General features: G+C 40.2%; 1 protein-coding gene across 4 annotated transcripts in view; it reads left to right on the forward strand.

The window, feature by feature from the left end:
• The window catches only part of Kif13b (kinesin family member 13B), a 178,981-nt gene that overhangs the window by 79,881 nt on the left and 85,363 nt on the right, over window positions 1-13,737 (forward strand). For all 4 annotated transcript variants that reach the window (XM_063234516.1, XM_063234517.1, XM_063234519.1 and 1 more), the window contains exons 8-12: window positions 1,517-1,651; window positions 3,757-3,869; window positions 4,951-5,062; window positions 10,926-11,138; window positions 12,500-12,610. In XM_063234516.1, coding sequence (XP_063090586.1) covers window positions 1,517-1,651; window positions 3,757-3,869; window positions 4,951-5,062; window positions 10,926-11,138; window positions 12,500-12,610 — 684 coding nt within the window. The remainder of the gene's footprint in view (window positions 1-1,516; window positions 1,652-3,756; window positions 3,870-4,950; window positions 5,063-10,925; window positions 11,139-12,499; window positions 12,611-13,737) is intronic.

Below are 13,737 nucleotides of genomic sequence, written 5' to 3' on the forward strand. Positions count from 1 at the left end.
TGTTGGATTTTTTTAAAAAAAAATTACAATAATAGCATCACTATATATATATATATATGGGATAGATGTAGAAAATCATAGACTTTACCTCTTGTTGCTTTTCAGTTTTAATTCTTTGTAACATTTTTCTTTTTTTTTTTTCAGTTAATTTTTGAGGCCTTTTATTTATCATGTTGAATTTTCCTTAAACACTATTGTTTTTCACTTCGAATTTTGTGATGTTCAAAATTTTTCACATATGTATATCATTTTAGGATTATGGTCAGCTGCACATAACATAAAAATATACTAAGATTAAGTGTATCTTCAAGTGTCTAGAAAGTACCTGGAATATGGTACATGCTCTCCATATACATTTGAGTGAATTAATGAAAGAATGGTGAATTAAACAAAGATTTTCATGGAAGCTATCTAGAGGAAACTGCTCTAGGACTGGCATGGTGGCTGTAAGCTGGGGTTCCTTTCCCGCTCTGCAGAGAAGATGGTAATGACAGTGTTCCCGTACCTCAGGATGCCTCTTACAGTGAATCTGTGATCGCAAGCCTACTCACTTTCAGGAATCTGTATTGTACCAGTGCTAAAATTTAGTCCTGTGGCCAGGCCTGTGCTGCAAGGGAATCTGGGAGGCGCAGTGTCTTATCTCTGCCACAGGATGCTTAGTCAAAGACAGGATTCTGTTACAGGAAAGAAAAGACTGGATCATAGTAGGGATCAACAAATCCATTTCACACATAACCATTTTTCTTGTTTCTCCTGAAAATGCTTATATGGTTGGTTATTTTATTTACTTGTTTATTTTTGTGGTGCTGGGGATTTAACCCAGGGCCTTGCACATGCTAAGCAAGCACTGTATCATTGAGCTACACCCACAGCCCAGACAGATGATGCTGTAGCTTTCTACTGTTAGTAATAAAACTAAAATTATATTGATTAAATAACCAATTTTAGAGCTTATAACATTTTTAAAATGAAAATTCCGTGATTTGTTATGTAATGCTGTCTCTTTTATTTAACAGTAATGTCAACAAGTAGCAAAATTAGTCTCTTGATGTTTTTATTTTTAAGTATAGATCTGCTAAGCTACAATGACAGGTAGTAATATACTTGGGTAGGGATTACAAGTTATTTTTATTTGCTTTTTCTTATTTTTATAATTTGATTTGTTTTTAACAGTAAACCTGTAGTGTCTTTATAATTAAAGAGACTTTTTTTCAAATTTCTGAGTGTTGAGATGGAATATCTGTCCATCGTGTATGACTCAGTAATATAGCTTCTAACCTTTCCTGAGTCAAAGCTGCCTCTTTCTTCTGTACATACAGAAAATATTACTTGAGTTTAGTTTTAGAGATACTGTTAGCTCTTTTATTCTGTGGGGCTTAACGTTCATTTAAAAATAAAGTGTAAACTGCAAATATTGTTGACTAGTAAAATTTGTGATGCATTTCACAGTACTGCTGAGTTTTAATGTTTATTACACAGATAATGAACTGTGCATCTGTGACTTATTTCCACTTAGGATATTGAGTCTTTGATGTCTGAGGGTAACAAATCTAGGACAGTTGCTGCAACCAACATGAATGAAGAGAGTAGCCGATCCCATGCGGTCTTCAAAATCACCCTGACACACACACTGTATGACGTGGAGTCTGGGGTAGGTGTTCATGTACATTGATCTCTTTTAGTTTCTGAAGTGTTCATGGTTTATGCTGTTCTCTTGAGATATTAGATGAATTCACATTATAGGCAGACTTACCTATCAATTGGGCCTTTAGACAAGAAGCAGTAGCCACTTTAGTGCTCAGAAAGGGATTCAAAGGAGGTGACTAGAGAGTTGTCAGAACACCTGATGAGGAGTGGGTCCTAGACAAATGTCTCTAGGAATGATTCCCAGAACCACACAGATTTGGTCCCTAGGATGATGTGAGCTTTGAGGACATCCTAGAGCTGTGCGTTTGAGGTGCACTCCATAGCTACGATGATCAGGAAGCAGGAGTAAAGTTGCCCCTGTCAATAAGACAGGGTCTTAGCACCCTAGAGATTGGAGCATGTGCTGGGAAACTCCAACTTCATCTTGCTGTGATCCTGCTTACCAGTGCAGACAGCCAAAAAAGGGCCACTTCACCTCGGTTGTCCAGGTCTTCAGCAAGAGGATCTGGTGGACAGAACTTGTGCCCTTCCCAGTCTCTGCCTATGTGGAGGTGCTGTAGAGACGTGGGCTTTCGTTCCCACCTTCTGGAAGTGAAAGAAGAAGGAAGCGAAGCCATGCAGCTGACGACCTGCAGTCCCAGCTCGGCAGCTTGGGCTCTGACTCTGCTGGCTGGCTGTGTGCACAATAATGCTCCGGCTGATTTAGCAGAGCTGCTTCTGCTAAACAGTCAGGATTGGAAAGAATAACTTGCACTGAGGAAATTATACTGTAAAGTTACTGGATTTGGTAGAAAATTCTTTTGAGTGTTTGGTTTGGAACCTGGTGAAGAACAAACTGAAACTGAGTCAGAGATGTAAATGCCTGTGCTACATTGAAGACTTCTTTGGGGACCTGTACATTTCTGTTTTCTCTCTTTGTGGGAAATTTTACATATTTTGTTAGGATGCCTATTCCTTAATACATCAGTTTCAAATACCAGAAGCTGAAATAATCACACTGGCAGAGTGCTGTATTTTGGCAAGATTTTCATTTGCAGAAAGCATATTTTTCTCTTTTTTTACCCATCACAGTAAGATTAGTGTAACAACAAAAAGTTCTTTGTTTTCTGTTTCCTTTTCAGAATAAGACAAAAAACATACTGAGGACATTTCTTTTTTAGCTGAGATTACTTTTTATTTGGGAAGTTGAGTATCTTTTTCATCAATGTGTTCACTTTATGGAGATAAATATAAATGTATATTTTAAAGGAAAGTTTAGGAAATGATCCAATGTATAAATTTTGTCATTGGCGTTCTCTTTTTTTTTTGTTGGTACCAGGGATCAAACTCATGACCTCGCACTTGCAAGGCAGGTGCTTATGCCACTGAGTTAAAACCCCAGCCCCTATTGTTTTTACATCAGTAAGAATATTAGTATTTTGCTTCAGAATTACTGGTAAAGATGGTGCACACCTCCAATCCCAGCACTTGGGAGGCAGAGGCAGGAAGATCACTGCAAATTCAAAGCCATCTGGGCTATATAGTTCAAGACCAGTGTAAACTACCTAGTGAGACCCTGTCTCAAAAAAAAAAAAAAAAAAAAAAATACTGATAAATACAAAAATTTAAACATAGTTTCAAATCATATTAAAATTCATATAAATACTTTGGTAGACATTTTTTTCTTTGCATTACTGGCTATTGAACCCAGGAAATACTGAGCTACATCCCTATTCCCTTTTATTACATTATTTTGAGACAGGATCTCTCTGAGTTGCTCAAATTGGCCTGGAACTTGTGATCTTCCTGCCTCAACTTCCTAAGCAGCTGGAGTTACAGGTGTATGCTGCCATGTCTGGCTCTTCTCTGAAAATTTGCATTGGGCTTCCTTCCAAATGTCTTTATTTTGAGGGTACTGTTTTTCTGAAATAACTGTCACACTGTCTGGATTAGTAGAAATCTGTGGTATCACTGCTAGATCGTACAGTTTTCTTATAGTGTTCTATAGCAGCACAAAATAATTTTGTAATAGCAAATTAATAAAGGACTTAGATAATGAAGCCGTGCATTCACGACAGCCTGCCCTCTGCATTTTTTGCGTTGTCTTATTAGTATATGTTTGCTTCACAGACATCTGGGGAAAAAGTGGGCAAGCTGAGCTTGGTAGATTTAGCTGGCAGTGAACGAGCAACAAAAACTGGAGCTGCTGGCGACAGGCTGAAGGAGGGCAGCAACATTAACAAGTAAGTTTCCTGGAGCTTAGCCCCTGCTTTGTTGACCTAATGGGGGGCCATGGAGGGGAGCATTGGGGGTTATTAACATAAGGTGACTCTGGACTGATTAAAGCTGTGCTGTAGTTTGGATTCGCCTTGCATGTTCCATTGGCCTGGCTCTCCTTAGCTCTTCACAGTGTTGTGATGGGGTGGAGGCTCACAGCCTCAGTCAAGTCAGGTCCTCAATAGTGGCCCTATTGACCTTTGGGTTGGTGGATACTTCCTCCTGGGGTGCAGTGTGCTGCTCATTGTAGGGTGTTCACAGTGTCCCTGACATCTGCCCACTAGATGGCATTAGTACTCTCCCCACCCTGGCTGTGACCACCAGAGAGATTTGCAGTTTCCTCTGGGGGCTGCCCCCCTCCAGGGTACAACCATTGGTCCAAGGTATAGAAAAGGACATCAGTTGGTCTGAGAGGCCAGGTGGTGACTGTGACCCCTGTTGCTGTCTAAACAGACACTGTACTAACCACATTGGGCTGGCCCTTTCATAACTACTGTTGTGTTTGTCCAAAAAGCAAGGATTTTGTGAAGTAATATTTTGGTCATCAGGTCCTTCATGTGGTTATATTTTGTCTCTCAAGCTAAACTAGAACCATCCTGTGGCCTGAAGCCTATCTGTACACAGGGTCCTATAAGGATGTGTACTGATTCATTAGTGGCCAACTAGAGATTACAGACACCTCATCCAGGTGCTGTGCTGTCATTGAATCACACAGATGTAAATTTCACTTACCCTGGGTTTTTATTATTATATTGTCTGTGGCTTCTTTCTTGAAGATACGGTGTTTGTTTTGATATATGGACTTAAGTTTTATAACTCACATTTTTATCTACAAATATGAAAGAAACTGGTTAAGCATTTTTATTGCTTTGGCTCAGTGTTAGAAGAATAGCAGGTCTTTATAGAGTTTGTGTTTTCAAACTGAGCAGCAAATTGCTGACCACAGTGCTGTTCGTGTGAACATCCAAGGGCATTCCATCTTTGTGCTAAAATGTGACATTCTGTATGCTCCAGTTTTTTAATATTCTGGTTTGTTGCACCATGCAGGTCCCTCACAACCCTTGGTCTGGTTATCTCAGCCTTAGCAGATCAGGGTGCTGGCAAAAACAAAAATAAATTTGTTCCATACCGTGACTCAGTTCTCACATGGCTGCTCAAAGTAAGTTTTTTCCTTCCTTTTCTGACATACCTTTGGTAGTTGGCAAAACAGAAGAATAAATAATAAACTGTTAATTAATCTTTTCTGGTTATAACTTCCTCCATCAGTGTTCAAGTTTATAATGATTAGCTGTTACACAATTTTCAAGGACTGAGTGTGCAAGTTTTCTTCCTGGTATAATCATCACATCCCCTGGAGCCTGCATGTGAGTGGGCTGCTTGGCACAGCTGAGTCACACAGTTGCTTCTCAAGATTTGTGGGGAGGAAGAGGAACAAGGGCTCATGTGACAGCTGAGCGAGCCACAGAAGGGGAGTGGGTGCTGCCTGGTACACTCTGCCGAGCTCTCCATCTCATAGGTCCTTTCATAGTTTGATCCTTCTCTTCTGTTTAACTTCACTCGTGATCATTTAATTGGCTTTCTCTTTCTTAGAGGTGTTGCTGGATATGAAGTAGGTACACACTCACCAATTAATTCACTAATATGCATGCACTAGAGGTAGAAATGAGAAAGTCGCCCCCACATGAAGTGCTTCTGAGGAGAGTGGAAGGACATGCAGCCACTCCTTAGTCTCCGTGGCTCAGGGTCCAGGACCCTGCAATAAAATTAGAAATTTATAATAAAAGGATAAATTATCTGTGATCATTAAGAAGCATTTGTGAGTGTATATTACAATCATTTTATTCCCAAGGATTGTGTTAGGCATTCGCCTCATCATCTCACTTTTTCCAAAAGAAATCTTGATACTTCTTCTTCTCCACAGACACATTTCCTCCTCGTACAGGACTATTCCTTTGGTCTGCCTGGTTTGAAAGAGAGAATATGCATTATCCATATTGTTGTACTGTTGCTACTTCAGTTTATTGAAAACAATAGGGGCTCTTTTGTTAGTTTAGTTGGTAATCATTAATGGCCTAGGTAGTTATTGAATGGCCACCCCCTCAGCTGGGTGCTAGGAGAGCCAGTTTGAGCAGAATCAGGCTCCTGCCAAGAGCTTCTGTCTAGAGGCATGGCATTGACTCCTCAGGAGGTGAATGGTAGTTTTCCCATTCATCAGATGAGCAAAGGCTGCAGAATCTGCAGATGGCAGGGTCAGGCCTAGACTCCAGAGTGAGTTCACTCACTGTCCACCTATCAGAAGATGCACCAGTGTTTGATAAGAAATAATGAAGAAAAACTGTTGGTAATATTTTAAAAATGGAGCAAAAAACATCTTCTAAAAAGCTCAGTTTTTATTTTTTTCCTCTACAAGTTAACTTTTCCTGTATAATTTAGGTTACTGGAATTTTCATGTGTTAAGCCTCAGCTTAAAAAATAAATTAAGGGTTTGTTTGGCTGTTGTTTTTTGCTTCAGTTCATCTGTGAACTTTTTAAGATCATGTTTTACTTTTGCATCAAGAGCATAAATAGGGACACTTCTACAAAAGGTTCCAGAGCTTTGAGGTTCTCGTTGCTTTTTTCTCCTCTAGCTGCTGCTCTAACTCTCCTGATCCTCATGCAGCACGAATGGAGTTCTCATACTCCTCAGTGTAACTTCCATTGTGCTTACAAACCCACTCATCTTTTATAAAACTTGCAATTTCTTTTACAGTTTTTGTATTGTATTTTCATAGTAATTATGCCCTGCTCTTGATATTTGCACCCTTCTAAACCTCAGATAATGGGTACCTTTCCAGTCAACCTGCTTTGTCCATTCTTACTGCCATCACCTTAATGGAAGCCACTTTCATTTCTTGCCTAGAGGACAACATTGCCCTCCAGCTTCTTTAGTCAAATTCATTCTCTGGAGTTAACTTGCAACTTCTTTCTGAGTTAATCTTCTTACCCTTAAATCTCTGTGGTAACTGTCCCCAGGCCCTGGGAATCAAGTCCAAATTCTTTAACCACATGTGGCCTACAGTACACTTCATACCAACCCTTTCTTACTGCTAGTTGTTCCTCTTTTGCTTCCTGGTGTTGTAAATTCTAACTTAGGGGGAGGAGTGCGGAGTGACTTGTAGGGCTTCCTCCTTCTGGTAGGCGCATTCCCCCTCTGTCTCCTCCTCCCCTGCATAGTGCTTACTCATCTGAGGTCTTAAAGGCTACCTTCTCTGGGAGCCTTTCTAACCTCAGAGCCGGCCTTTTGACCTGTCTTTGTTCTCCCTGGTCATATTGTATTTAGTCCTATTTTAGTTCTTTTCATAGAGCACTTGCCTCTTCCGCTAGATGGTAACCTTCAGGAAGAGTTGAGTGATGAGTAATTTTAGTTCTCCAAACCAGCTTTATGATTTTGATGAGTCTACCTATCTTCCTGGGTCTCAATTTCTCATCTGTGAATTGAAGTAATTTGATGACTTCAGAGTTCATTCAGCCTTAAAAAAATTCTCCCCAAATTAAATCTTTCCAATGTCCATTTAATTTGCAGATGCTACATTGAAACAAAGCTCCTCTGATTTGCCTAATTAGACAATTAAAGAGTAAACAAGAAGCTTTATACTTTCTCCTTGAATGAGTGCCAGCTCTTTTGTTGCTGTTTACTTGTGCTAATAGTACAAGACCTTTTTTAATATAAGCATATTGTTGCTCCATGAACATGAACTTTTCACATATTGAGCATTTGCTGTTTGCCAGGTTTCCTCTTCTCAGGATAAACTGCAGTGTGAGACACACTGTTTTCCTTGGTAGTTGCTATTAGAACTCTCCTTTACCTGTTCCTCTTTGCTGTTCATGTGGGCTGGTGTTCGCAGAAGGCATTGGTGCACCTGGGGAACAGAACTGGAATACGAGATTTAATCCATGTGATCTTTTTCCATCCCATGTGAGTCTCATTAATATATATGGGACTCTGGATGACATTTTTCTGGAAGTTACCAAATTTGGGGCATCAGGATTGTGAGATAATGTCTAGAAGTGAAAGAACACCACAAGCAATTGTGGCTTTTACTTTCTGAAGCCCAAATTAGTTATTATATTTCCTGCCTTTGCATACCTCGAAGAGTATTTTCTACAATTTTGTTTCCTCCAGGAAAACACAATTTCAGATAGTTGAGTAAACAGACATTGTGTGTGATTATGTAGAACTGCTAGTAATACCTAGAATTTCTGACACAAGGACAAATTAATTTAGAATTGTGTGGGGATCATCTGACTTAATCCTCAGGTCTGAACTTTCTATGTGTGTATTGTGGCTATTTGTGGAGAAGTGGAAATATTAATGAATTACAAGCAGAATACAGATGGGCAGTAGATTATTATTTAGTTTACCAGTTCTGAATTTTTAGGGAGAGTATTTAACATCATTTCTCAGAACAAATCTTTTCTCATTGACAAGATGGAATACTAATGATTGATTTCACAAAACCCCTAAAAACTAAGTAAATTGTGTGCACCAAGATTGTATAAATCAGATCACTATAGCCAATTTTATATAAATTGAAATTGGAATGACTTTATATATCTTCAAAACTAATAATTTTCTATAGGTTAATGTTTCCCAAAAGTAGAATAGCTTTTTTTTTTTTTTTAAATAATGTAGTGAATTATCTATTACTGGCCTCAGGCATTTTTTCCTTCATCTTAAAAAAAAAAACTCACTCTTGCAGCTAGCCTTGAAGTTACTGGTGTAGCCCAGACTGGCCCCCCAACTTGTGGCAGTCCTCTGCCTCAGCCTCCTGGGTTTATAAGTGTATGCCATCATGCCTAACTTTTTCCTTTAACTTAGGCTATATTATTCAGTGACATTCTGTCACTTAAAAAGAGTCCATCCATCTGTCCTTCTTTTCCTTCTCTTCCTCCTCTCTGTCTCTGTACCTACCCCTGTCCCTGTCCCTGTCCCTAACTTTGTATCTCTGTATAACTCTTGTCAGCCTAGGGCAATATGTTAGTGTGTAAGTAGTTCTATTGTTCTACAACACATTACTGGAAAACTTAGTTGTGGGGAATGACAGTTGTTTATCATCTTGCAGTTCCTCAGTCAGCTGTGAACTAAGTGGTCTGGCTGGGGTCTCAGGTGGCTGCTGTTTGGAGTCAGCATAGGCTGTGGGCATCTCAGGCCTGGACCGGGAAGGAGACATCTGCTTGCTTACACAGTTGTGGGCAGGTCATGTCTGCTTCCAAACCCATTCCTGTGTGTGTCCTCAAGGGGTCACCCTCACTCCTGATATCTGGTTTCCTTCAGAGCAGAGACAGAAACCATCATCTCATTTTAGTGGCATCTCACAAGGGACATGCCATCACCTGCACTGTATTCTTGCATTACAGGATGGTCAGTACAGGCTGGCTACACTCACAGCAAGGGAACAATACCAGCTGGCAAGTCGCAGGAGGCAGGGATGACTGGGGGCTGTGTTACGGGCTGCCTGCCTCAAACAGGCCATAGTAGGCCTCTCTTGTGTGGTCGGGTAGACAGTGGGGTGGGCTTAATAGCCCAAGTTCACTTTTGAATTCCTAAGTTGTATCTTTTTCCCTTTCTTTGACCTGCTTGCTCCCTCTCTTGTCTTCCTCTCGCCCTTTGTTCTCACCTTGTGTTCGTTGAATCTGGGGGTCTCGCTCATATTCAGCAAGCTTGCTCTATCAATGAGCTGCATTTCCAGCCTCTTATCTCAATTTTAATTTTTTTTTCTTCTGAAGTAAAAGTGTTGTGTTGTTATTGTTGTTGGAAGCTAGTTCCAAAGCTTACTTATCTGGACTTACCAGTTCCAGTACTATAAAGACAAGTAATGAGTATTTTGTCTTAGTGGCTTTGTTTGAATTGTGAAAGCCATTGTGTAGATAGATGAGGGATCTCTCCAACCCCTGGACCACAGACCACTGCAGATCTGTGGCCTACTGGGAACCAGGCTGACAGCAGGAGACGAGTGACTGGTGGGGAGGTGAGGGAGCAAAGCTTCATCTGTGTTTGCATGACTGGCATCATGGCCTGGGCTTTGCCCATGGTCAAATCAGCGAGACATTGGAGTCTCATAGGCGCTTGAACCCTCCCCTGAACCACATACTCGAGGGATCTTGGTCTTCTCTCCCCAGCCCCAGGTCTGGAAAAAAGTCTTCCAAGAAACCGTCCCTGGTACCAAAAAGGGGCAGGAACCATTGGAGTAGTTCTGAAGCCTTGGTTAGTAGTTTCTGCCAGATTACTAGCAGTGCTATTGAAGGGAAGAAATGCAGTTTCTGAACATGGCATTTGTCTTGGGAGACTATAATTCTACCTGTGTCTTAAAAGCATGAAAGGTTTTTAGGGGACAGTACCATCAGGTTCACAGCATGGGGAGGATCTCGGTTCAGAGGTCAAATAACACTGCTCATTGAATTTCTCTAAGGGAGATGTCATAGGCATTTAGAAGTTCTTTTCATTCTGAGTAGTCTGCTCACTAATGTATCAAACTGCCTGTTAAATGAGACAAGTTGGTTTAGAACTAATTAATTATTATTCAGTCTTGATAGTACTGGCGATTGAACATGCTGTGCAGGTGCTGTAGAGCTACACCCTCAGCTCTTTTTTGCTTTTTCATTTGAGACAGGATCATGGTAAATTTTTCAGGTTAGTTTTGAACTTGCTGCTCTCCTGCCTCAGCCTCCCAAGTGACTAGGATTATAGGGTTGTATTGCACCCAGGTTAGAATTAATTTTTATTAAAGTGAAATGAATCATTTGACTTTCCAGTCCTTTCTGAAAAAAACAAAAGAGTCCCCTTTTTTGAAAAGTAGCTTGGCAGAGAAGACTCAGAGCCAGAACATCAAGGACCGGGGTCCTTGTCCCTGCATGTGAGCCCCAGCTTTGCCTAGTAAATATGTGTTTGGTTTTGGCAGTTTTTCTCTTGCTGATTCAGCTTTCTCATGTGAGATCTTCTGACTTTAAACTATTACCTACTCGCTTTTTTCTCCTCCTGGCAGGACAGTCTGGGGGGCAACAGCAAAACAGCCATGGTGGCTACAGTGAGCCCAGCAGCTGATAACTATGATGAGACCCTCTCCACTCTGCGGTACGCAGATCGAGCCAAGCACATTGTTAACCATGCTGTGGTGAACGAGGATCCCAATGCCCGCATCATCCGGGATCTCCGAGAGGAGGTGGAAAAGCTCCGGGAGCAGTTGACCAAGGCAGAGGTATGAGGCATGCACAACCTCCTCCAGCTAGGGCTTGAATTGCCTTCTCTTTGGCCTGAAGTGAGAAAGACACTACTAAGAATCTTTGAATTTCTCATGGGAAGAAAATCTGAGCTGAGTGTTAAGCAAAAGAAAGTTGTCATATTTAAAATGTTAAATTTGGTGAGATTAAACGGGATTGTAGAAGAGATAAAGGGAGTTGAGGAAATGTTCTTTTCCATTTCTATTTGGGCAGCAGCTGTGAGAAAAGGAATACTGGAACAGGGAGAGAAAGAGGTACAGGGAAGAGAGTGCATGTCATTTAAGTTTTGTGCAGAAAATGAGATTGGGCACAGAAAAATTGAAAGAGGAGTCAGCAGTTACTGGTTTTTTTGGGGTTTTTTTTGGCACCGGGGATCAAACTCAACCGCACACTTGCAAGGAAGGTGCTTATGCCACTGAGCTAAATCCCCGGCAGTAGTTACTTTTTCTCTCATTTGTTAGCTGAAAGCCAAAATAAGGGTCTTGCTCACTTTAACCGTATTAATAATTATTCATACTAATCATTTTATATTGGCTAATTTTGTTTGTAGACAATACACTATAATTGAAGTACCCAAGTACTTTAATGTAGTAGCAATGTTTTATCTATCTTCTGGGTATTCTAGAATGGGTGACGCTCATGTTCCATTACTGAATTTGAAAACCTGCACAGTTCTAGCCTACAACCAAGTGCTCCACCAGTGTCAGATCAGGACCCTTGTGGTGTTTTTGTCATACAGTCATTTAGCACTGTGAGGACTTCTTGGCGTTGGCACCTAGTTTTTTGATCCTAAACCAGTAAAATACATAGTCAAAATAGTTGGTCATGGGTTTGGCTTTTTTTTTTTTAAACAGGCGTCCTTTTACAATTTTTCATGGCCCTTGGGAATTTTGTGTCTGTCTTTGTATTAATAACACCAGGTTTCAACATGTACACATTTTTTCCATTTGTGCTTGAATGAATTCTTGAAGTCATCAGTAGCAACTAAAGTAAGTCATGTGTATGAACCTAGATATGTAATGTATTGAATTTAGAGTGACAAGCCCTAATAGTTCTATGTGCTTACCTCCTTAAATAAAAGGAGATCTTTACAGGAAGATAGAGGAAAGGGAGAAGCAAAGTCTTCCTTCAGAAGGTACTTTGGGTGAGCTAGTGGTTTGATCCTCACAGTAACCAGGCACCAGGGTCAGTGCTGGCTCACCGTTTCAGGCAAATGGAGATCTCAAGTGTGTCACAGCCCTGAGCAGAGGCAAGGACTAGCTTTGTCCTCCTTGAGTTAGCTGATTGCTTTTCTAGGGCACTGCCCAGATCTTTCATGAAGTAAACATTTTGCTTATAGGCAATGAAATCTCCAGAGCTAAAAGACCGACTGGAAGAATCTGAGAAGCTGATCCAGGAAATGACTGTGACCTGGGAGGAAAAATTAAGAAAAACAGAAGAGATTGCACAGGTTCGTGTTTCCTAACTGATCCAGAGATGGTGTTTCTCTGGTTCCTTTTTGCTCTACAGCTTTGCTGTTGGCAAATCTAGCACCATGAATAGGAACCCATATCCAAGACAATCTGTGTGTTACAAAAATAATTCAAAGGATAAAGAAGGTGTAATTGCAATGGTTTATTTTTTTTGCTATGGTTTATTGTGTAAGAAATAATCAATGTTTAATATCAGTAATACTTTTTAAAAAGTAAAATAACTGCTTGTACCTTCTGACTCTGAGACCCTCATTCTTTTAACTAGACTTAAAAAAGCTACTGAAATTATAAAATTATTAGTAGTAGATAGTTGGTAATAGTTAATCAATGAGCCTTTTCCCTTTGTAACAACTTCAGTGAAAGTAATACGAAATAATCCAGATCTGTGGTGACTCATTCTTGAAAAACCTAAAGTAGAGGATTGTCAGCTTTTTGGTTAGGAACGTTAGCATTAGTTTAAGAACACCAAGTCAAGTTTAGCATTGGGGAAAGGTGCCGAAAAGTCTTGTCTCTTAGAAAAAGACTCTGGCTTTCCTGGTTTGTGGTCCTGTACCCTCTGATTTAGAAATATATATGGAGGTGTGGAGCTCAGAACCTGGGCTAGTAGTCTTCTCATGACTGGATGACTCTTTAATAGTGTCTATTTGATTAAAAGCTTTGTTTTTCCATTTCTACTCATCTGTCCTTTGTCCTGTTCATGTGTAGTGACTCATGACAGTAATGCCAACACTTGGTGGATAGACTTCTGTATTGGGCACTTTGCAAATAAGCACTTATAACTAAAGTATTTTATGTAATCCTCTCAGTAGCCCCACAAGATAGGGACTGTTGTTATCCAGTTCAGTTGTTTAGCTATTTATAGTCACTGATCTGTCTCTTGACCTTTTCTGATTTAAGCCAATGTTTTAGCTACTCCTCATTTTAGAGAATTCATAGAACGCATGACATCTTTCATCATCCAGTGCATTTCTTCTTTAAATGTGCAATCCAGAATTAATTTATACTTCACATGTTGGAGGAAGGTACTACTCTTTCTTAGCATAAAGTGGCTGTTACCTTAGTGTGAACTAGGTTTTAATTTGATTTCAAAAACATTTTATCAAAG

This window comes from Cavia porcellus, unplaced genomic scaffold, assembly GCF_034190915.1.
Source record: "Cavia porcellus strain 051 isolate PalLab524CR breed Dunkin Hartley unplaced genomic scaffold, mCavPor4.1 scaffold_24, whole genome shotgun sequence".
NCBI classification, from domain to species: Eukaryota; Metazoa; Chordata; class Mammalia; order Rodentia; family Caviidae; genus Cavia; species Cavia porcellus.